The 24,819-nt window shown below is 34.2% G+C and overlaps 1 protein-coding gene across 8 annotated transcripts in view; it reads right to left on the bottom strand.

Moving 5' to 3' along the window:
* DYNC1I2 (dynein cytoplasmic 1 intermediate chain 2) overlaps nucleotides 1-24,819 on the bottom strand; it is a 61,855-nt gene that overhangs the window by 22,829 nt on the left and 14,207 nt on the right. For 4 of the 8 annotated variants that reach the window (XM_053596317.1, XM_053596319.1, XM_053596316.1 and 1 more), the window contains exons 4-14: nucleotides 23,776-23,866; nucleotides 18,625-18,684; nucleotides 16,498-16,613; nucleotides 7,433-7,528; nucleotides 7,077-7,239; nucleotides 6,871-6,970; nucleotides 6,267-6,392; nucleotides 5,266-5,412; nucleotides 4,785-4,898; nucleotides 4,368-4,501; nucleotides 2,710-2,854 (exon numbers count right to left, since the gene is read on the bottom strand). In XM_053596317.1, the coding sequence (XP_053452292.1) occupies nucleotides 2,710-2,854; nucleotides 4,368-4,501; nucleotides 4,785-4,898; nucleotides 5,266-5,412; nucleotides 6,267-6,392; nucleotides 6,871-6,970; nucleotides 7,077-7,239; nucleotides 7,433-7,528; nucleotides 16,498-16,613; nucleotides 18,625-18,684; nucleotides 23,776-23,866 (1,292 nt within the window). The remainder of the gene's footprint in view (nucleotides 1-2,709; nucleotides 2,855-4,367; nucleotides 4,502-4,784; nucleotides 4,899-5,265; nucleotides 5,413-6,266; nucleotides 6,393-6,870; nucleotides 6,971-7,076; nucleotides 7,240-7,432; nucleotides 7,529-16,497; nucleotides 16,614-18,624; nucleotides 18,685-23,775; nucleotides 23,867-24,819) is intronic. The other 4 variants (XM_053596321.1, XM_053596323.1, XM_053596320.1 and 1 more) reach the window with 1 other exon arrangement.

Below are 24,819 nucleotides of genomic sequence, written 5' to 3'. Positions count from 1 at the left end.
ACAAAGATGTAAAGACGTAACGTCTCCTAAGACTATATATAGAACTACTAAGATGAAAACACATCCAGAGATCTAACAACTAACATGGTTGTTTGACATCTGCAGAGAAACAACTGGCTTCATGTTTCCAATTGTGTATTGTGCTTTGGTTTTAAAGCTTGAGTATCACTTATCTGAAATTCTTGGGACCAGAAGTGTTTCAGAGTTTGGACCTTTTTTGATTTTATAATATGGTAAGTCCTCACTTAATTGATAGGCCCTTGGAAACTATGTGTGAAGTGAAACAAAATATAACAAACCCAATTTTACCAAAGGCTAATTGATAAGAATTAAGTTCTGACAACATTATTTCTGGTCACAAAAACATCATCAAACTTCTAAATAATGACCCAAAACACTCCTAATATTATACATGACAATGTATGTGAGCTATACATACATTCAGAAAGATTAGTAAGAACATGTAAGATAATTATTAATAATTACCCAATTTTTGGTGAACCAGTAAGTGACAGTGGTTGTAGAAGTGGTGGGCTAAATCAAGAAACAAATGTCTGGAAGGTGAAATTTATAAAGAGCACCCCTTATCACTAGGCAGTCCCAAAACAAATAACAGATATAGCAGGCTCAGGGGGTGCTTTCATACAGCATCATTTATTATTGTGCATTTGTATGATTACTGTATATTTTAGCATAATTCATTTTCCAATCTGCATAATCCCGGTTCAGGGTCACTGGTGCTAGAGCACAAAGAGGAAACACGACCGTTGCAGGATGGCTGCCACTCCATCCTCAAATGAATAGTTCCTTTGAGCATAATGGTGCTCGGAGAGTTTTGGATTTTAGAGCTCTTCAGATTTCTGCTTAGGGATGCTTAACCTGCACTAGCTAGGTTATGCATTTCCTTGCTTGTGAGTTGTGGGTATCTTCTTCCTCTACCTTTTCCCATGGTATAATTTTTGTTAAAAGAACAAAAATTCAATAACAATCCAATAAAGGAAATAGATGATTTATGAAATGCATTCAGGCTCTTTCTGATACCTATAATGAGTTAAAATAGGAACCGAGCATTGGTAAGTAACCTATTTTTATCTGGACACTGTGTTAAGCACTTTTCTATGTTTCCTTCATTAGACTTAGGTACTATTTTTCTATCTGCTAATGCCAAACCTGAAAATACTCAATTTTAAAAGGCAAGCTTTTATTTATTTATTTTACTTTATTTTATTTTTTTTTGGAGACAGAGTCTCAAGCAGTTGCCCTGGGTAGAGTGCCACAATGTCACCATAGCGCACAGCAACCTCTAACTCTTGAGCTCAAGCAATCCTCTTGCCTTGGTTTTTGTATTTTTTAGTAGAGATAGGGTCTTGCTCTTACTCTTGAGCAAGATTTTGAACTCTTGAGCTTGAGCAATCCGCCCGCTGTGGCTTCTCAGAGTTGTAGGATTAAAGGCGGGAGCCACAGCACCCAGCCTAAAAGGCAAGCTTTTAAAAGCAAAGTTTTCTAACCACTTCATTACTAGACAGAAATGCAGCATCAAGAAAGAACATGAGTGAACAGTGAGTCCACCCCAGATTTCTAAGGCTAGCACTTGATAAACAGGAAAGAGTTCACTATAATAGTGAAGAATATCTCAAGATCACTGGGTTTCCTCAAAGAAACTGAACTAAAGAAGGTCTCTAAACTTTGTCTCATGAACAGCTATTCAAAAAGTCAATGTTTAGGATAAGATAGATGGAACTGGAAAAAAAAAAGCTTAAAATTTAACTTAACGTAGATATAATCAGATACACCAAGTTTTACCAGCCATGTGTAAAACAACACAGAAAAACCAGATAGCAAATTAAGGCACTTTAATTATAAAATGCGATCAAATGAAACCACAAAATCTATCAAAGGAGTTAATATTCTCTACTTGGATCTGTCTTAAGACTTTTAACAAGGCGGGGCAATGACACATTTATCTGGAATTGCTGGAGGATCAGGAAGCACTTTTTTTTTTTTTTTTGTGGTTTTTGGCCGGGGCTGGGTTTGAACCCGCCACCTCCGGCATATGGGACCGGCGCCCTACTCCTTGAGCCACAGGCACTGCCCAGGAAGCACTTTTATCACATAAATTTTTTTTCAAATAACTGAAGTTCATTAAAAACCAAACCAAGTTTAAATTACTTATAGTAGAAACAAACAAACAAAAATGTATCCATGCCTTTACCCAATGCTTTTTCTTAATAATTCAAGTTTATTATTACAGCATTATAATGTAGGACTTACTGTAAATCAGTTTCTATCTGTCTTTTCTCCATTATCCATCAGCTCTGTGAGCTGCTAGAGTTCTGAATAGGCCTCTAAAAGCTCTCTAAAGAGCAAATGCAAAGCTTTTGTGCTGGACTGAATGACAATTATATGAGGTGCTATGTAAGATACTCAGGAGCTTTTCTCCCAAGTTAGTTCAGGGTAAACAGTTCTGTGCTTGAAAAGCCTAAAGTGGAAGGATAACTGGTCTTTGATTATGTGTAGGGTTACAATATTTGCTAGCACACTTTTATGAAAACTACATTTAGTAGCTCACTCATATGTTGTATAAATTCTTAGCAGGGCTATCTATCAGTAAACAATTTTAAGTGATTGAAAAGATTTTTTTTCCTATGTAGTATTAGAGCACCACCTTGTGTCAAAAACTGAGCAAATACCAATCTATATTTTAGATACCTTAGTTGTCCAAAGTTTTACTGTCCAGTCAAATGATGAAGTGACAAAAAGATGTGAGAAGTCTACCGCTCCAACAGCTGCATGACAGTGGATGCCAGTGATTGGTCCCTGATGTCCCTCAAACATCTCACTGATTCCAGCTTTGCTGTTTCATAAAAATAAAAATGTTAGGAAAACCTCTCTCCCTTATTATTATTATTATTTTTTTTTTTGAGACAGAGTCTCAATTTGTTGTCCTCAGTAGAATGCTGTAGCGTCACAGCTCACAGCAACCTCCAACTCTTGGGCTTAAAGTGATTTTCTTGCCTCAGCCTCCCTAGTACCTGGAACTACAGGTGTCTGTCACAACGCCTGGCTATTTTTAGAGATGAGGTACAATTATAAACACATTTTATTATGGTTTATATATCAGACCTTGACTTAGTTTTGACAAACTTAACCTGTGCTCAGACCATATCAGAATAACTTATGTTAAGCATTATCCTATTCAGATAACAACACTACCAAAGCAATAAGTACATTCTGAAACCATAAATATCATGCTGTTGACAACAAAACTCAAAAGCCCTTATCTGAGGTAGTGGAATAGAGACAAAGGGATCCTTCATGTAAGACACTCTGTGCTATTTTTAAATCAAAAGCTTTGAAGTGAAGGTGATCTGTATTTGAGATAAAATCTGGACACTGATTTTTTTTTTTCTTTTTTTAGGGACAGTCTCAATTTGTTGCCCAGGCTAGAGTGCCATGGCATCAGCCAAGCTCACAGCAATCTCAAACTCCTGGGTCAAGAGCTCCTCCTTCCCCTGCCTCAGCCTCCCGAATAACTGGGACTACAGGTGCACACCCCAATGCCTGGATAATTTTTTCTATACTTTAGTAGAGACAAGGTCTCACTCTTGCTCAGGCTGGACTCGAACTTCTAAGCTCAAGTAATCCTCCTCCTTAGGCCTCCCAGAGTGCTAGGATTATACCACCATACCTAGCCTGGACACTGGATTTTTTAATGGAAGCAGCTGATAAGGTACAGCTAGACAATTTCAAAACAGATTAAACAGCAGAACAAATGTACTTGTGAGGCTGGGTGTGATGTCACAGCTTGTAGTCCCAGCTACTCGGGAGGCTGAGGCAAGAGGATAGCTTGAGCCCAAGAATTTGAGGTTGCTTCAAGCTATGATGAGGCCATGGCACTCTACTCAGGGTGACAGAGTGAGACTCTGTCTCAAATAAAATAAAATGTACATGTGAAACTACTACACAATTATCAGGAGAACTAAACTACAGCTCAGACTCCGAATAAATCAAAATGGGAAAATAGCTAAAAATCTTATTTACAAGTTTGCAGGTCATACGTAGTATGTGACATGTGCATATTTTACTTATGATTGCTACCACTAACTTCTCCGAGTATGTGTACACACAAAAAACCCCACAATATATCACAACCCGCAAAATCTAGAACACATCATAAATCCAAAATGATCTTTTAATGAAAGTATTTAAGTTTTAATTTTACTTAAACTCAATGCCTGAACTCAAATAATTTGTCACACACAACAAATGGCTCAAGGACAGATTTCTACTTATATAAGGGGCAATTTGTTTCAATGGGATTATTCAGAGAGAATTTGAAATTATTGCCATTTTCAGTTCAGGTTTACCTGCCATGGCGGCATGCTGTATACACAGAACCTTCTTCACTCCCAACAACAAAGTTGTTGACATCTCCAACAGGGAAGGACATAGAAGTCACAGCTACTGCCTTTGACTGTTTATGAACCAACTCCATGCTATCCTATATGAAAAGAATTGAGAAAATTATTTTGTAAAATTGCAATTTTAAATTTTTGTAGAACGTCTAGTTTTAACTGGTTTATAAACAATTCTTATGTAAATCTATCTCAAGACAAAGCAAGTTTGAAAATACACAACAAACTGCATCTGACACATGTTTATGTTCATAAACTACAACATTACTATTATAAAACAGTTCATGGAAAATACAAGGCAGGGGCATATACACACTTAAAATATAACAATATTTGCTTCAAACTTTCAGTTTCCCAAGTTCAACCTACCTGTGGATGGGAAAGCATGTCCAGACTCCATGAACAAATTTTTCCATCAGTAGAGATGCTAATCAGATTGTGAGCATTTTGGGTTCCAACAACATTTACACAATATACAGGGTGCTAGGGACATTAAAGAAAAGTTTTCATAGATTGTATTTTACAAAAAAAAGACACAGGACAAAAAAAAAAAAAGACACAGGACTTTTAATCTAGTCATTGATGTTCTATTTCATATTAAGAGTCTTGTATTTTTAATGTGAAGCTGGCTGCTATTATGTTGATTAACATGAATCTCAGAAGGGAGATATATTTCTGATAAAACAGATCTGCAAAAATATAGAAAAAAAGGCCTTCATTCTTGGTTGCTAATTGGTAAGAAATTCATTCATCAAAGGAAGCACATTCTGAGACTACTCTGACAGATACTACCAAGTATTTAATAGTGAAAGAGCACAAAAGTCTAATGGAAATAATCTTATTTACTTACTGTGTGTGCAGCAGCTGACAGTGGAGTTCTTTGCACTGGAGTTCTTTTATTGCTACGGTTATCCCAAAGCACAATTTGGCCTGAATATGTACCACCAACAACAAGATTTGGATGAAATTTTGCAAATGTTGCAGACATCACAGCTGACTGCAAATAAGATTTTTATACTTGAGTCAATGGGAAAAGCTTGACAAATTATAAAAATCAATCTGTTATCTGAAACATTTCCTTCTTCATCTAAGACAAATTCATTAAAAGTCTTCATTTTGTTTCAGAAATATTAAAATATATCTTTAAAACAGTTTTGCTTAAAAGTTAATGTAATGATTGTTTACATAAATAAACAAGTGTTTAAGTGATTCATCAGAGAAGGCAAAAAATTATTTCATTTGATTATAGTGTTAAAAAGATAACTGTCCCCGCATTAGTCTCTATATAGTAACCTGACAGTCTTGATTCAGGTAAATGTTTATTCAGGATTATGACATTATTAAAATATTTTAACTTATACAACTACAAAAGTCTTGCAAATTCTAACCTACTAAATCCACTTTAAAAAATCTGCATCTGTTTCCTACTTCAACCATATGTTTCTACTTAAAACTGTCTAGTTCCAACTCCTCAGGCCATGTATAAGTAATTCAGTGGGCCAACCATCCAATTGTATATTCAGCAAATAAAGTTCCTGAGAAACTCCCTGTAGAAAAGACATTTTATAAGAGATTCCTTTTATACAATCAATCACAATAACAGAAAATCACAACTGCAAAGGACTTTAGGTGTGATTAAACATTATAAGAGATGTCAGCAAAGCTACAAAAGGCAGATCATGTTGAACTGAGTCTTCAGTTTTCTGTTAACATCTGTTTGCAAATATGGAGTGGTTTAGTAAATGCCAATCCAATGAAACCATTATGTTGACAAGAAAAGAAAAAAGACACTTGTCTAAATTCATCAACGAATTCTTAAACTTGGGGAAGACTGTTAAAAGACCACCTTACCTGGCAGTGAAATACATACTCTGGGGTAGTTTTTTTATATTTCATGTTCCACACAAGGGCCACACCATCAGGTTCATGAGGGGCATCTTCATTATTGTTATAGGAAGCCACAAGTAACTCTGGATACTACTCAGAAACACCAAGTGGAAAAGAACTGTTTTATGTTCCTAGTTATTCAACAGTCTTTATCAGATTATTCTGAAAATACAAGTATCTAACACTTCATCAAGACAAGTATCTAGATATCTCTGGAGATATACTCATTGGAACATTAGTACAATTTTAAGTTAGTACAGTTAATTATTTAAAATGTTTTAGCATTAAAACATTTAATTAAAATATGTGTTTAAATTTTATATAAAGGATTTAGTAAGCAATTGAAATCAGCAAAACTGGTTTGGGGCATAAATAAAGTCCAGAATTTTAAATACAATGTTTCCAATCCTTTCTTCCAAAGTGAAAATGAATCTAGTGTTATAGGCATCTATTGTTTAAAATGATAACACTGATTTAATTAAACAAAATTCCCACAATTAAAACTACTTGCTAATTATTATATAATTCAAAAATGAGTTAAGAGTAACCAATTTTTTTTATATTTTACCTGAGATGACCAATCCAAACAACTAACAACACGATGCTTTGACCAACGTTCATCAAAAAATTGTCGATTTAATGATAGTTTAGCACCTGCTTGAATTTCTCTATGGAAAAAGACCAACCCCCCCAAAAAGGTGGTGTTACAACTTTCATCATTATTAATCTTAATTTAAAATTGCTGAAGCTAAAATCTTAGCAATTAATCATTACCCTTCTTTGTCTTCTAAATCTCTCCCACTATAGTCAAAGAAGATGTTAATCTGCTCAGAAAGAGCTCTTTCTACAATTCTTGTAGAATGGTCAAAGAAACTTAAGAATTCCTCAGAATGCAAGATTTGTTGCTTTTCTTCTTCAGTCAGCTCATGAGGGGGAGCTGGAAAACAAATGTTTTTTTAAGTTTGATTTATGTCAGTCAAATCATATCCACTATCAAAGTGTAGATCAATGATCATCATTCTTTTACAGCCAGATTCTCCTCTCTGATTTAGAATATTTTATACTACTTTAACACATAAATAATAAAAGAAGTCAACAACAATTTTTTAAAGTTTAATTCTTTAAGATACCTTTACTATCATTTTCCTCATCTTTCTTTAAAGTTTTCTCTTCTTCAGGTTCAATAGGTGGTTTAGGAGCTACTACATCATCATCTTCTTCTTCATCTGAAAAAGCAAAAATAAAAATTATTTTTAAGATAACTTACTATTTTTGAAATAGTATTTCAGGCTGGACATGGAACCTCTTAGTTTTTATATATACCTATGTGGGACCTTGTCAACAGCCATACTAAATTCTGTAGCTACACAAACTGAAACAAGATATATAAGCAACTAGGATGATCCTTATGGAAGACTCTAAAAGCTTCAAGCATTTATCATTCCAGACAGAACAACATGCAACTCCTGCATAGTTTTATATAGCATGCTGACACATTAATGCTGTAGAAGGAGGAAAATCAAACGTCTAAAATAGCCTACAGAGATGGCTGCATACTTGTGATCTGAAACCATCAGTGTCTAATGGGTCTTCATACGGCATAAAGACGGCTTACATTAACTCTCAGGTTGCTATCTGAGAGGCAGATTTTAAAGATAATAGCTATAAGACCACATTTTCTATGCTGTCATTTTAAATGCAAGTCTCATTATCTACTGTTACATGATGTGGCAATGAGCACTTAAAAATGTTTTCTTAATTTGAATAAAAATATATATCGGGATAATATACATTGTTTATAAGACTTTTTAAAAAAAATTACTAAATCTCTTACGTCCCCAAACCAGGAAATAAAAGAAAATCATTTATTTAAAAATGTTGCAGAACATACAACCCTTTTCCTTTGCTATATACTGAGTTAGGTTTTTATGAAGAAAATGCTTATTTTTACTGTGTAAATACACGTGTTATTTGTCTATAAGAGAACAGCAGCAGGCATTCTGCAGCAGAGGGCATCTCATGTAACGAGAGGCTGTTCAATAAGGGGAGTTAGTTATAGTCATTTCCTGAACCATGTTCAAAATTATCTAAAACTCACATACATGCGATATACACAAAATGGTCAAGGGTGGGAACCAGCTGCCAAGTCATGGTCCCAGCAACTAGGCCAGCTGACAAGATAGCAACAACCAGATGGCACTGCTGGGATTGTGTCTTTCTGCTACAAGGTGGCAATGGGATGGCATAACATTCTTCCGCTTGACTGCTTCCAATCCTGTGTCTCTCCCCAATGGCGGCCTGTGCAATTACCCACACTCCAGGAGGCCTAGAGACAAGCCTTTCCCCTGCAAACAAATGCAGCTTATAGGCCACACCAGCTGCCAAACCACACACATAGTGTTAGGTTTAGAGAGCTATGAAAATCTTTCTAACTCTATAGTGTAAGCAATGAAAATATAACTGTACCTGTGGAAAGAAAGCTTTAAATGTCACTGTATAATGCACACAAGGATACAACCTCCAACTTAATCAAAATGATAATGACGTATGCCAATCCTACATTACTTGAAATTGAGCGATTTTTACGTTCTGACAAGTTTACAGAACTAGGATAAATGGCACAAATGATTTCAATATATGCTCATACTTTTGAACCAAATGGTGAAGGTTAAAATTTTTCCTTTCAAGGGCCTCAATCAGCCACAAAGGAAAACAGTAATCACTGTCTTTTCAGCCAGCCCAACCGCATTTGTCAGCCCTTTCTCCGTCAATGCAGCCAGAGCAATCAACCTGCCAAACATTCAGAATGGAAAAACAATCTGAAAATACAGGGTATAATGCACCTGCCAGTGAAAATGGCCATTTCAAGAAAAGCTAGTGATCTCAGTGACCCTGCTGAGGAGGCGGTGGTGCAAAGGGGAAACACGTAAGAGAATTCTTAGTGATCGCCACTCTCTTGCACACTGACACTTCCTTACAAAGCATGCCAATTACAGCTTTTGTGCTACTTAAAAAAATAAAAGCTTTTTTGGGCAAAATAATCACACAGAGAAACAGAAAGACACTACTCCTTTTTAGATGAATTCTCACATACAACGAATTATTAATTTGAAAACAGTATAACTCGTGGCAATTCTATCCTGTACTGCTTAAACATTAGAATAAAATTCTTCCATAAAGTCACCTGCAGGTGTAATATAATAATCTAATTACATTTAACTTAAAAGATGACTTTTAGAATAGGGCATTTACTTCAATTAAAAATGCAGTGGGAGAATATACATCTATTTCATTTTCTGCTAATACCATCAGTTATCCTAATCAATTTTGTTTACTAATAGGGTTCACTATATATAAATCCTAAAATAACCCTGGACAGGTCATTCTTGAGCATTGTGGATTATAAATTACAGCCTCCTACCCACATCTTTTCTCCTCCCTTAACTTTGTTGCATTATACGGCTTCTAAATACCATTTCCAATGACAGGTGTCAAACTCCAGTCATAATGCATATGGTCAGTACTTTAGTGCTAAGTGACCTCATAATCTACATATTTAACAGAAAATATCTTGTTTATAGACAGTCTTTTCCTTTTAAAATTTAAAATGTAGATGAAGCATGTTAGATGGTGATCTCTATCTGTCTACTATAGCATTTGCCATGCCTATTTGTCCAAATAAATTATTTTAGTTGTAGCTGAATGAATTGCAATTATTTAAACATATGCTCTCAGGGTTTTATTCTAGAACAAATGTACGTGCCTCCCTTTCTACGTGGATTACAAATTTTAAAACTACAATTGGTATTTAAACTTCATAAAAATAATTAAGCTAAATAAATTCCAAGGAACAAAAAAACAAGTGATATGCTGTTCTTAAAGATGTAAAATGTTGTATTTTTGTTATAAAGCTGATCAAATATTTGGCAAAAATGCCTAAAAATCAGTAACAATAAAGAATGTTACTCGGAAACAAATACACCTCTCTTATAAACTAATACAATAGCTAAAGGGCAATTAACATGGCCAAAAATATAAAATTACAGTTTAAAGATTTTCTAGGCTAGTCTCTATTAATACGATAAGCTATACTTAAAAATGTAAAAGACTGTAACAGAGCAAGAAGACTGAAAAATGGGACTGCCATGTCATATCAATTTATTGATGAATATTCATTACAATATGCTAAGTGTTTAACTCCTTGCTTTCTCTGACAGGGAATCTAGGGTTATAAAACAGAGCAGCAAAGAGTGGATGAAGTAGCAGTTATTTGAAAATGACAAATCTCTTGTCAACGAATGCTGAAACTAGGTTTAATGAACCATTGAATTTTTACTTTGAGTTAACATCAAAATTGTGATATATTTTGGTGAGATGGAAAGAAAAGCTGTTCTGTAAATTAGCTACAACTAGAAATAACACCAAAGCATGAAATTCCAGTTGTTGGAATAATCTGTTACAACGGAGTAGGTTAATCAAAGTTAAATCATCTGTGAAATGGGTGGCTTTTGTTAAACTGAAGGAAGAAGCTTCAGAGCAAGTTTTTCATCTATATGTCACATTACATTTAAGATACATTGTACATTTAAGATTTAAAATAAACTAAGAATAAGCCACAAAGATTCCTTGAATTATTTTAAAATATTACAACACTTTTAAAAGGTAAGAATCTATCACTCTTCATGATTCTCAATATGGAGTGAAAAACAAATCCCATCATTACTGCATTACTGTTTAGGAAATACATTCGTTATTTATCAGTTCATTATATTTTAAGATAATTCAATATCCTATGAAGAATTACTAACTTACAAGGTAGTATGATTATTCAAAATATAAAGGATATTGACAATGAGTTCTAAAAGTCAGGAAATTTGTTACAAAGAAACATATGATTTGACTTAACAAAAATTCAATTTAAGAATAACTTCATTAGCTGAGTGTTGTGACGGGCGCCTGTAGCCCCAGCTACTCGGGAGGCTGAAGCAAGAGAATTGCCTAAGCCCAAGAGCTGGAGGTTGCTGTGAGCTGTGATGCCACAGCATTCTACTGAAGGCCATAAAGTGAGACTCTATCTCTAAAAAGAAAGAAAAAAAAGAATAATTTCACAAACATCTATGAGACTATTAGAGGAAAATGCTTTAACCATTAACTTAAAAATACAAGAGAGGAATGATTTTCCTTTAATATTTTCAAAATAATCCTTTCTTTTTGTATCAGCATCATTTAGAATCACTCCATTTCAATCCGTTTGTCCAGAATTTCATCTTCTTATACTACATTCCTTAAAATCAAATGTGTATTTAAGAGAATCTTCATTGGGACAAAGTCTTCATGAATGTATCAATGGAATCCATTTATTTTTTTCTTTTTTTTAAGCATCTAGAATAAGAAAACTTGGATTTTCTTAATTATTTGGATTTTCAACAATGGAAAAATATGTAGCTGACTTTTTAATCAGAAGTATTTTAAAGACAGTCATAATACTAATTTGGGGGAAAAATAAAAAAACTAATAGTTTAATTATATATTTACTTTCTTTAAACATGGATGTTATCTCTCTACACAGTCTTTTTTTTTTTTTTTTTTCAAAGAAATGTGGTCTTGGCCAGGTGAGGTGGCTCACACTTGTCATCCTAGCCCTCTGGGAAACCCAGGCCAGAAGCATCTTTTGAGGTCAAGAGTTTGAGATCAACTTGAACAAAGAGAGACCCTGCCTCTACTAAAAAAAAAAAATAGAAAAATTAGCCAGGTGTGGTGGCAGGCGCCACAGTGCACCTGTAGTCCCAGCTACTTGGGAGGCTAAGGGAGGAGTTTGAGCCCAGAGGTTTAAGGTTGCCTGCGAGCTAGGATGAGGCCACAGAAATCAATCTTGGGTGACAGACTCTGTCAAAAAAAAAAAAAAAAAAAAAAAGAAAGAGAGGAGAGGAGAGGAGAGGGGAGGGGAGGAGAGGGGAGGGGAGGAGAACGGAGAGGAGGGGACGGAAGGGGAGGGGAGGAGAACTACTAGAACTACTAGGCTCAAGCAATAGTCCCACTTCAGCCTCCAGAGTAGCTGAAGCATGCACAATACCCAGCTGTAGTCTTCTCTATATAAAATTTAGATTTTATTTTAGTAGTACTGGCATAATTTACATAGATCCTCTTATTGCAATTTCATGAAATATATTTTTCTAAGGCCAGGGTTTCAGATATGTTGATTAAAGTCTTTTAATCAAGATTAAGAACAAATGCTTCAGTTTTCTTTACTCAGTAGAACCACTGTTACATTGATCACCCGGTGGATTAAACAAACTCGTCAATATATGGAGGTGGTCAACATAAGGAATTAGGTCTATGTACATGTGGTGCAAGTCTAGTCTATAAAAATTAGGTCAACTAAGGGAGGTAGTCAATGTAGGGAGGTGCTCAACTATGGAAGTTCTACCGTATTTAACCCTCTGAAGGTTAAAACTAACTTATTAAATGTGTCTTTTCTTCCAAAATTAAAAAATTCCATTTTAGATAAGGATAATACTAACTAGAAGGCTATAAATTTGGTATAGTGGGGAAGTGTGGATTCCAAATGTTAACATCATACAATAACAGATTAAGAGCTGGGCCGGGCCCAGTAAATGCTAATTAAGTATGGAGGAAAAATATTTGGCCACTAAACCAATACTAAAAATAATTACAACCCCCCTCACAGATAAGAAAGTGAAATATGACTTGGTGCCTGTAGCACAGTAGTTACAGCACCAGCAACATGCACCAAGGCTGGCGGGTTCGAATCCAGCCCAGGCCAGCTAAAACAACGACAACTACAACAAAAAATAGCCAGACGTTGTGGCTGGCACCTGTAGTCCGTACTACAGGTACTTAGGAGGCTAAGGCAAGAAGATCGCTTAAGCCCAAGAGTTTGAGGTTACTGTGAGCTGTGACGCTATAGCACTCTACCGAGGGTGACCAAGTGAATGAGACTCTGTTCAAAAAAAAAAAAGTGAAATAAGGTAAGAAAAATGCACTTCTTTTTTTCTTCTTTTTCTATTGTCTACAAGACAGCATGGTCTGAGTTTTTGAAATTATCTTTTACTTATTTATAAATATTGACTGTCTATTTTTTGATACTTAAAAAAAATAAGAAGTTGGGTGGCGCCTGTGGCTCAGTCGGTAGGGCGCCGGCCCCATATACCAAGGGTGGCAGGTTCAAACCCGGCCCCGGCTGAACTGCAACCAAAAAATAGCTGGGCTTTGTGGCGGGCGCCTGTAGTCCCAGCTGCTTGGGAGGCTGAGGCAAGAGAATCGCTTAAGCCCAGGAGTTGGAGGTTGCTGTGAGCTGTGTGATGCCATGGCACTCTACCAAGGGCCATAAAGTGAGACCCTGTCTCTACAAAAAAAAAAAAAAAAAAAAAGAAGTTAACTGATGACTCCATACTGAATCTCAGAGTCAAAGCATTCTATAATAGACATACTCTTACTTGACGATGTGAATGCTACTTTCTTTGTATTATTATTATTGCTTAATATTTCGATGTAGCAATTGTCTGATTCCTTTTCTGAATGTATTTATGTTTGTTCGTCCTTTACAAGGTTTTTGTTTCTAATAAAAAAAAAAACAAAGAAAAAGAAAAATGCACTTCACTAGAAATCAAATGCCAGGTTCCGCATAAAGCCATTCTCTCATGCTGTATATTTAGACTCATCAATTAACTTCCCCGAACCTCAGTTTCCTCAGATGTAAACAGGCTCATTAGATTAGATAACGTGTAGGATTTCTTCCTCCTTTAAAGAACCTTCTTTTTAAAAACAGAAAGAAAAAAAAAGGCTGAAAAGGTGGGTAAGAAAAAATAAGGCCATTTTCAAAAGAGTTAAAACTTTTTAAAGGTAAAGGAATAAACTAACTTTTCCAGGAGTATATCTGTGGCTACCACACTCCTGCCAAGAGAAGCTTTTTACCTGCAGAGAAGGAAATTGACTGAGGTCACATGGTCCTAGTCAATTTCTTTCACAGTAGGTGCTTTAAAACAGCAAAGCACTTCAGTTCAGAAACAGTACTACCAACTTAGAGAGTAAACTTGAAAGCAAGAAGATGGCTAGAATGGGGAAAAAGAAAAACAAGGCAGAATAAAAACTGCTTTTTAAAAGAAAAGGGTCACACACTGTAAAAATATATGAAGGAAAGGTAAGACCAATTGTTATCTTCAATTTGGTAACTCACATTACTTCTGCACGGATTATACTGCCTATCCGAGTTTAATTTACATTCCAACTGTGATTTCGCCAATTTTGTCTCTTGGTGAGTTTTGAAATTTGTTAAATAATTCATAAATGGAAACCAACCTAAAATTTCAAAAACAAATTAAAATATCTAAGTTTCTATGCTTAATTTTCTATGGGAAATAGGAATTTTCCTGGCCAAGTATAAAACATATTCCTTATTTCAGATATGTTGATTAAAGTCTTTTAATCAAGATTAAGAACAAATGCTTCAGTTTTCTTTACTCAGTAGAACCTCTGTTAGGTTGATCACCCAACGGATTACAACAAACTGGTCAATACATGGAGGTGGTTGACATAAGGAATTAGGTCTAGGTACATGTGTTACAAGTCTGGTCTATGAAAATTATGTCTATTAGACTATTAAAAGGATAATTTGTTATGGTCCCAAAAGACCTTATGCACAATTTCAAAATTGTCAACGGCTCCAAAGTCCATAATTCATTTTGTGGTAAACCCTGACATGACCAGAGCTAATGTTATTTAGAATCATTACTTATCTCACTTAATATGTTCATATCTTTTGCTGTCAAAATATTAATAGCCAAGATGCTCCTGTAGTGTTAACATATGATATATGCTTTATTATTTTTCTAAAATATAAAAAATTCTCAGCTGGGCACAGTGGCTCACACCTATAACCCTAGCACGTTGGGAAGCTGAGGTGAGAATATCCCATGAACTTAGGAGTTTGAGACCAGCTTGACCAAGAGTGAGACCCTATCTCTTCTAAAAATAGAAAAATTAGCCAGTTGTCATAGTAGGCACCTGTAGTCCTACCAACTCAGGAGGATCACTTGAACCTAAGAGCTTAAGGCTATTGTGAGCTGTGGTGAAAACACAGCACTCCAGCCTGGGTGACAAAGTAAGACTCCTGTATCACAAAAAACAAACAAAAAAACCCAACTCATTTCTAATACATATATAGCCCCAAAGGTTTCAGGTAAGAGACTGTGGACCTGTATTAGGAATCTCATATAAACCGCTTTTATATTTATATATAACATAAATTCATTAGCCTTGTTGGGAAAAATGAGAACTACATAGTACTTTACGCTTAATTCATTAGCTATTATAATTCTTCATGATTTAAGAACCAAAGGGACTCTACATTCAATATGTCTGTGCACACTTCCCACATCACACACAGATTAAAGGCTACTAAATAATCAATATAGGCTCATTGCCCGTAGCATAGTGGTTATGGCGTCAGCCACATACACGGAGGCTGGTGGGTTTGAACCTGGCCTGGATCAGCTAAACAACAATGACAACTGCAACAAAAAATGGCCAGGCATTGTCCACCGGTGGGCACCTATAGTGCCAGCTTCCTGGGAGGCTAAGGCAAGAGAATCACCTAAGCCCAAGAGCTTGAGGTTGCTGTGAGCTGTGACCCCTGGCACTCTACCGGGGGTGACATAATGAGACTCTGTCTACAAAAAAAAAAAAAAATTAAATAAATAAATAATCAACATAGTAGAGTCCCTACATCATAAGAAGAGGACGTTTAAGAATTAGGTCTAAATTTGTTCATCAGCATGAGTAACATTAGAATGCAGCATGCTCTAAAGAAAATAATTTACATGTCCTATTTACTGTGGGATACATTCTTTTGAGGGGAAGAATTATGCTCAGTGACATAAACTAATGCCATTCTTAAACTTTTCTGCTTCTAAAAGCAGTACTTATCAATGGCAAAATGAAAACTGAAAGACTTAAATTTATGTCAACAAAATTGAAAACCATACACACAGGTTACAGTGTAAATTCTAAAAGAAAAAAGTTTAAATTTTCTAAGAAAAATTCGTAAAGAACCCATAAAGCATTAGTTTTCTAAAGAAAATATGCCACAAAAACAAAAGCAAAAAAAGAAATAAAAGGAAAGAAAAAAATTATTTTTAATAATGTAATGATAATCACATTAAGGATAGATATTCACCTTCTTTGGGTTGAGCCATAACTGGAGTCTGAGTTTCCTTTGTATATGTGACGATTTCTCGAGGAGGAAAATCAACTTGTGTAATTTTAGCCATTCCAAGCTTAATAGGTCCGCGTCTAAATTAAGTGAATACAAATGATACATTTTAATTACATCAAACCATGTTATCTTTAAAAATTGTCATTTGCACCCAAGATTATAATCTATATCCCTGTTTTACTCAAGAAATTTTAGATGGAGAATGAAGTGAGTTGGTTTTACCAAAGCATTCGAACACAGCAAAACCAAAAAATATTTCTGAATCATTCAGGGTATTTTTCATTTTAAAAAGCAAATAAAACAAGTATGTGGGTAATAATAGAACAAGAGGACAGGAATTTCCAAGTGGACTACTGAATAAGGGTGCTTATAAGAACTGTTTTTAGCAGGAATATGATTCTGTACTTTTCAAAGAGTCAAATATATGATTTTACTCAGACCACATTTAATTCCCTTCACCATTAGGAAACTTCAGCTTTAGGACTGAAAGGTTTCTGTCGAAAGCCTTTTTCTTACTCTTGCACTATGTATGTGGCAGAAATTGAGAATCACACTGTCCATTGGACTTTAAAATGAAAGATTTTAAATTTTTAAATCTGTAATTTCTGTGCAGTCAATGTTGATTCATACGTGGGCAAACCAAGATCTAGTCTCTAATTAAAGCAACAGATCTCTTGAATATCATAAACCTACTAAAGTCAATTCTGTTTTTAGTTAGAGGAAATATATTCTTTTTTGACAAATGGAAGAAGAAAATTATAGCTAAAAAAAAAAATGGACCAAAAGAAAAATATTTATTAGCTATCTGGGGAGGGAGGTAGTTTATAATTGATTACATTAGACATTTAAATTCCAAACCAAGTAAAGTATGCTTTCAAACTCCCAGAAAGCTCAATTATTAACCTATCCTGAAAGGATATTCAAGAAAGATACTGCTGCAACTTCCTGAATATCAAGTAGGGTATCTGAAATATATGTAATACAGTAATTTTTTTCTTATATAAATATCCTATTCAATTTTGTTTAGTAACTAAATCCAAATCCTATACAAAGTGAAATAAAAGTAGTACATTTTAAAAATCAATTTTCTCTAAGGTCCCAAATGGATACCATAAGAACATTTTAAAATACATATGAAGTAATCTAGTATTCTAAGACTAAAATTGAAATAAGAGACACTATTCTTATTTCTAAGATGCAAATCATATGAAAAGTAAATCACACACATTATCTGGAAAGAAATGTTCAAGCCAGCAGTATTAGGAGCAAGTTACTAACTTGAATGCATATTAAGTGTAACAGACAAAAATTAACAATATTAAAACAAATTGACAAAATATTCCAAGATCTGGGAGGAAGAAAGGTAGGGATGTAATACCTCACTTATCCAAAGCCACTTTTAAAAAAAATAAAGAAGCTATGGGGGCAAAGAAGAACTCTCAGTACAAGCCAATAGCGAGGTCTTCCAGTTAAAGTACAAGTAGCTCATATAATTTTGTATATTCGCCATGACTGTGTATTTTAGATACAGTTCCAAAAGTATGGCCACATGTTTTAGAAGCTGCAAACAGGTATCTGAATTAGGTACAATGGCAACAGCAAGCATTTATAATTTGCATTGGAGTTTAGAATAAACAACTGAGTGAATATGTGAATGAATAGCAATCTGGGGCCACAGAGTAGAGACCAACATCTCTAATCCTCTCAAAACCGCAGAAATCATTGGTGAATACAGGAAAACAAATTAACATTTGTATCAACTAACCCAGAAAATGTTTAAATGTTTTCTTATATATTAGAAAAAGTCTGGGAAGTTTTTAATACCCTAGAAAATTTATGTAAAAATATAGAAATAATAAAGAAAATGTGTACACTTAAATGGGCTTAGGGTACCCAGAAAAATCACATACACAGAATATTTCTTTCACTAATTATACAGGATAAATGAGGTGTCACAGTAAAATATAACTTTTGTCCTATTATATTATATACTACACTATTAGAAACTTAAGCAAAATGAAATTAGGAAAGTTTCACAAAGAATCAAATTAATTATTAAAGAGGGAAGGTAATAAATCTATTCAATACCCCAAATCGGAATCTGAGTGAAGCTGAAGAACTGATGGATCTGTATCCCAATGCAGCGTCCTAAATGGTTGTAGGACAACCATGAAGCATTAGCAAAAAAGGTCATAAATTAGTCAAGCAAATACATTCTATTAATAGCTACAGCTAAAGTACTGTTCACAATTAAAAACCACATGTTCTGGTTAGTACCAAAAGAAACAAACAAACATATATCAGGTATTACTCAATGCTCTAGTGCATGCAGTAAGCATAATGTGGTTAAAAATGCAAGCATAAAACCCAGAACAGTTAAAAGACAGTATTTTCAGATCACAGGAAACTAATATTGTAAAATAATTAATTAAAAAAACTAAAGCAGATAACAACCCAAATAATACTTTATTTGTGGATGACAACAAGGTAGGCTATAAAATAATTCAAAGTTTAAGATTTCTAATTTTTAAAACACCACCTTAGTTAAAATATTCTAATCTTGCCCAAAGCATTAAACGTGTGCAGAAAAATGTCATATTGGTAAAGGAAATGAGTCAACACATAAACCTTTCGTAAGAAAACCAAAGACTATCCCACTGGGATACAAAATAGCTAAAGTTTCCAAAATGTGACCCTCCTGTAATTTATGGGTTAAGCACTGCCTTGGGCTTACATGTCATCTGCTTTAGAAAACAACTGAAGATTTCTGTCTCTAGGAAAAAATAGATATTTTCCCTAGAGAAATATTTTATATTCAAAGGATTTACCTAACTTTTGGAGAGTATCAATCCTAAATGAACATTCAGTGATGCTTTAGCATTGCCTACTGAGTAAATAACTTTATATCAGATCTTTTTCCACTTAAGCCAAATCTAGTCATTATTGGAACAAAGGTACTTTTATCACATTGGCATTCTTGTGGGTTAGCAATATAAGATGAGATAATGCTTTATAGTCCCTATAAAAAAATTAAGTACAATATATTTAGTACTACCATTTTTGTCAAATATATTTTGCATTTATGTAATACACATCTGGTTTTAGTTGCCACAGTATTTTAATACAACAAATGATTTCTCTACTTTACTGGCCAATATATCAATAAAATGATTGTGAATTAAACTAGAGAAATCTTTCATTTTAAAAATAAAAAGACCATGAACTTTGAACAAAGTTGTGTATATGCAGTGAAGGAAGCAGACACATTGAAGATCTGCTTTGTACTAAGCAAAGAACAGCAACAAACTTAGGCTTTGTTAAACCAAAAAGGGGTTCTATGAGTTGGTCTCCAAAGACTTTTCTGTTTACAGGCTTTACATTATATGAGCGCTCTAGCTGTTATCAATGACATAAAGTTTCTTGTTGAGGATGTAATTTTAGTCTAAATCAAGTAAGACTACTTCATAATATAGCTAGTACTGAAAAATGCACTGCACAAAATACATGATTATACTTACTATAGGTATCTTCAGACATGTAAAGTATAATTCCAATATAATTCGAAAGTTTGAGAAATAAACTGATCAAAAATAGAAAAAGGACCAAGAAGTATGTGGATTGCCCAGCTGAACAATTATTAACTATTATTTTGGACATAAGAGAAGGGACTGAGAAAGTGAACTAGGAATTTAACAAAATGCCAATTCCTAATCTACAAAGTTAGAGAAATATCATTTCTCATGGCCTTATATGTTTATGCATAAAGTACCACCAATTTCAATAGAAATTCTTGGCATTTAGAAAGAATGATTCAAATATGTTTAGATGTTATGTTTTTTTAATATCAAATCTATCCTTTCCTACTATTAATCTTAGACCCCCGTCTTGGCTAACTAATGAAGTTGAGTGTACAGGTACATACATCTCACACATTTCATGAATCTTCCTTTTTCTCACTGTCTTTCTTTTTTCATTATCATTATGTTTGTTCAATATGAATTCATTCTGTTTCATTCTTAGACCTGAGCATTCTTCTGAAATGTTATGTATTTAGAAATGCATTATTTCACTGTCAATTGTCACCATAAACAATATTGACTATCCACTATGAAATCTGGAGATAAGTTAGTGAAATTCATAGTTTTTCCATTACTTTACGTATATGTGTGTGTGTGTGTGTATATATATATATATATATATATATATGATGACTATACTGAGCCCTCTTAAAAATGAATGTTTTAAAGTGAATCTGTGCTTTCAAAGGACATAAAGTATATATTAAGAACAAAAAGATACAAGGTCACATACCTCATTCAAAAAGGACTTTTTTCTCTCCTCTTAAACTTAGAAGAAACTAACTTTGTATTCATTCTCTAATAAGAAGAAAACCTTTAAAAGTATTAACTCCTTACTTTCTTGTTTTAGAATTTACCATTTAGAAAATCTATACTTTATACAAAACAAATCCTTACAAATGATCCTTACAGCTTTTCAATAAAGTGAATGGCATTCTTAAATTAATGATGTCATCACTAGAGTCTAAGTGCTATAAAACCAAGGGCCATGAATACCACACCCATAGTATTTAACAAAGTTGACAATTTGATTATTATCTATTCTACTACAAATATTTTTCTTATCAGTATTTACCCCCTGTACCAATTTACAATATTCCAAAGAATCTCTAATAATCTATAGGTGGCCATGAAATTCATGAGGACACATTTTAATTCATATTAATTTTAAAAGTCAAGTAGATGTTATATATTGTATAGTACTACTGAAAGCAAACTTGCTGACGCTGTATTAAAATAATCTTTCTACATCTATTTATTTATTTATTATATTTATTTATTTGAGACAGAGTCTCACTATGTTGCCCTCAGTAGAGTGCTGTGGCATCACAGCACACAGCAACCTCAAATTCTTGAGTTTAAGCAATTCTCTTGCCTCAGCCTCCCAAGTAGCTGGGACTGCAGGCGCCTGAGACAATGCCCAGCTATTTTTTTGTTGTAGCTGTCATTGTTTAGTTTAGCAGGGCTGGGCCGGGTTTGAACCTGCCAGCCCCAGTGTATGTGGCTGGCACCCTAACCATGGAGCTACAGGTGCCAAGCCTATACGCCTATTTAAAATCAGTAATGAGTTCATAACGTTCACAGTACAGTATCTACATAAAAATATATAATATTAAATAAATTTTTTAAATACAGTCATTTTTTATCTTGGTAAATATTTTTACTGTAATGGTTAAAAAAACAAACAAACAAAAAACGCTTCACTTGAAAATTTCAGTTATTTAAAGATGTTTAGGACCAGGCACGGTGGTTCATTCCTAAATCCTAGCACTCTGGAAGGCCAAAACAGGTGGATTGCTTGAGCCTAGAAGTTCGAGACCATCCTGAAGAAGAGTGAGACCCCATCTCTACTAAAAATAGAAAAACTAGCCTGGCATTGTGGAGGGCACCTGTAGTCCTAACTACTCGAGAGGATAAGGCAAGAGGATCACTTGAGCCCAAGAGTTTGAGGTTGCTGTGAGCTATGATGCCACACCAGTCTACCGAGGGTGACAGAGTGACACGCTGTCTCAAAAAAAAAAAAAAAAAAGGTGTTTAAATGCCAGGTAAAGAAATATTGATGTATTTGTATGGAAGTACAGAAGTATGAAGTACAAAACAAATACACTTGTTTTTGCCCTAAAAATAAATTTAAACTAAACTGTTTTTAATCTATAATTCATACTATCTTATAAAGTAATAACATTTCTAAAAAGCAAGCTTTGATTTTCCTTTAAATGAAGAACGTCATTTACCTCCAAAGACAATATTGCTTAGATTTGCAATTTTGGTTCTATACACAGAACAGTTTTGGAAGGCACATGTCAAACTCAAACTGGCAAACTTTATGTGCCTTTTAATTGTTAACGATAACCTCATCATTTAAGAACTGATTAAATATTAAGTATATGAACCATCCAGCTCCCTTGCTTTTCCCCCACCTCCTTTTACACACTTGTTTGTAACTTCAATCAAAGAGACTCAGGCACAAAAAAGATAAAACTCTAACAGTATGTCTTATTAAAAGGTGTGTGAAGAGATTTTCCTGTGGAGGACATTTAACTTCATGACCCCAAATAAGGATTCTGAATCTACAGTGGATTTTGACCAGCTATGTTTAATCTCATTTTACCTGTCGCAAGACCTCAAAAAAGTATGCTGTTAAATAAAGACTTGCTAATAATTGTACGTGTCTGTATGTGGATGTATGTAACAAAATGGAATAAGTAATTTTCACAATATGATTTTTGGAAGACAGGTGAACTCATACTAAATTTTTGAAAAACAAGTCCCAATATTTATGTAGAATCCTAAAACAAATATGAAATACTATAATTTTACAAGGAAGATTAAGTTCAGGAAGACTTGGCAGTAAACATTCTCATTATTTCCTTAGCAATCATTCCTTACTCTTAACATTTCATATACATTATTATTTTCTATCTTAACAGAACTAGTGACTTAAAAGAACAGAATTGGGTTGCTTAGCTGAATTGGTTAGATTTTTAATTACTAAATGTGGAATTAAGCACAATAGAGAGGTTTTACACTATTTATGACCAAAACATTCACACATAACCAACATAGTTAGCTTAAACATAAAAAAATGTAAATGCAGGCTAGGTGCAGTAGCTCACACCTATAATCCTAGCACTTTGGAAGGCTAAGGCGGGAGGATGGCTTGAGCCCAGAACTTAGGAAACCAGCCTGAGCAATATAGTGAGACTCATCTCTACAAAAAACAGAAAAATTATCCAGGCATGGTGGCTCATGCCTGTAGACCCAGCTACTTGGGAAGAGTCTGAGGCAGGAGGATTGGTTGAGCCCAGGAGTTTAAAGCTGCAGGGAGCTATGATGATGCCGCTGCATTCTAGCCTGGGCAACAGAAAGAGATCCTGTCTTAAAAAAAAAATTAAAAATTTAAATGGATTAACACTTCTATTTCTACTATAAAATAATTAGCATAAAATCATTTACCTATTTAGCACCAAGTTAATCAAGTGTAACAGTTAAAATATTGCAAAAAAAAAATGTTTCCCCCAATTAAAAATTTCTATGACATTTAGAGTTTAAAATGTTAGAGCTAACTCAACACATCTGTTAAGAGTCCCTCTAAAGCACTGACACTATTTAGGCACTGAATGCATTTTACAATTAAAATATTAAAAGAAAATTACCATACCTAGATCCCACAGCACCATCTCCAGAGTCTTGGCTTCCAGCTTCACTTGGCGTGCTCACAGATTTGGAGGATGGAGACATAGGAGGAGGGACTAAATAGTGAAATAGACAGGTATCCGCTGTTACTACACGGAGAGGTTGCTCAGCTTATGACGTTTCAAAAATAATTTAACATGAAGTAATTAACAAAAAGAAAAAAATAATGGCAAACCAAAAAACAAATATATATGAATGAAAATGAACAGTAGAAAAAAAGGGGAAAAGACAAAGTTAACAATGCATGCTGAAGATTCATGCAATTTCTCTGGCAAAATGCATTTGCGCTTTATATTAAAAAAAGGAAAGATTATGGAAAGATGCATCTTCATTTCATCTATCACCAAATGTGGCCACTAATTTTCAAAGGAGAGCATTCCTTCTCCTTTTTCTAACTTCTTACTTTTTAAGATCAGATTATAAGTATTATTTCACAACTGCTGTCAAAATTAAAACTCTGAAATATGCATCATTAAGTCATTTGATCATAGTTTTCTGAGGTTTATTTTACAACATTAATTTTTGTCTAATTTTTTCTTTCAAAAATGTCTGAATGATTTCATTCCCCCCTCACCAATAAAAGGGTAATTCAGAGACCGCAGCTAAAGGAATGGCTCCTTTAAAATGTTCATTAGTTTCCAACAATTTGGGTGAAAAATGCAAACAGGCTATAAAACAGCATGCCTTTCAGACATGATGCATAACATAAAGTGATGCATGCAAATTACACCAGGCAAGACTTATGGTAACTTCCTTACCCCAGTATTCAGAAAAAACTGAAGTGTACAGACAAAGATACAGACACCCAAAATATTCTTAATCCCTTCTTATAGAAAAATACACATTTTTCATAGTATATAAGATAAACAACAAATGCTTTCCCCTAAATTGTCTAAACTTTTAACATTATATAAAAACAGTTGAACATGCACATTTCATGCTATAACATTTGTAAAACTGACTACCGTTGCAGGAAATACAGGAGGATCATCACTGCAATCTTCTGGTT

This window comes from Nycticebus coucang, chromosome 7 (genome assembly GCF_027406575.1).
Source record: "Nycticebus coucang isolate mNycCou1 chromosome 7, mNycCou1.pri, whole genome shotgun sequence".
Classification (NCBI taxonomy): domain Eukaryota; kingdom Metazoa; phylum Chordata; class Mammalia; order Primates; family Lorisidae; genus Nycticebus; species Nycticebus coucang.
This window is presented reverse-complemented; position numbering and strand designations above follow the sequence as displayed.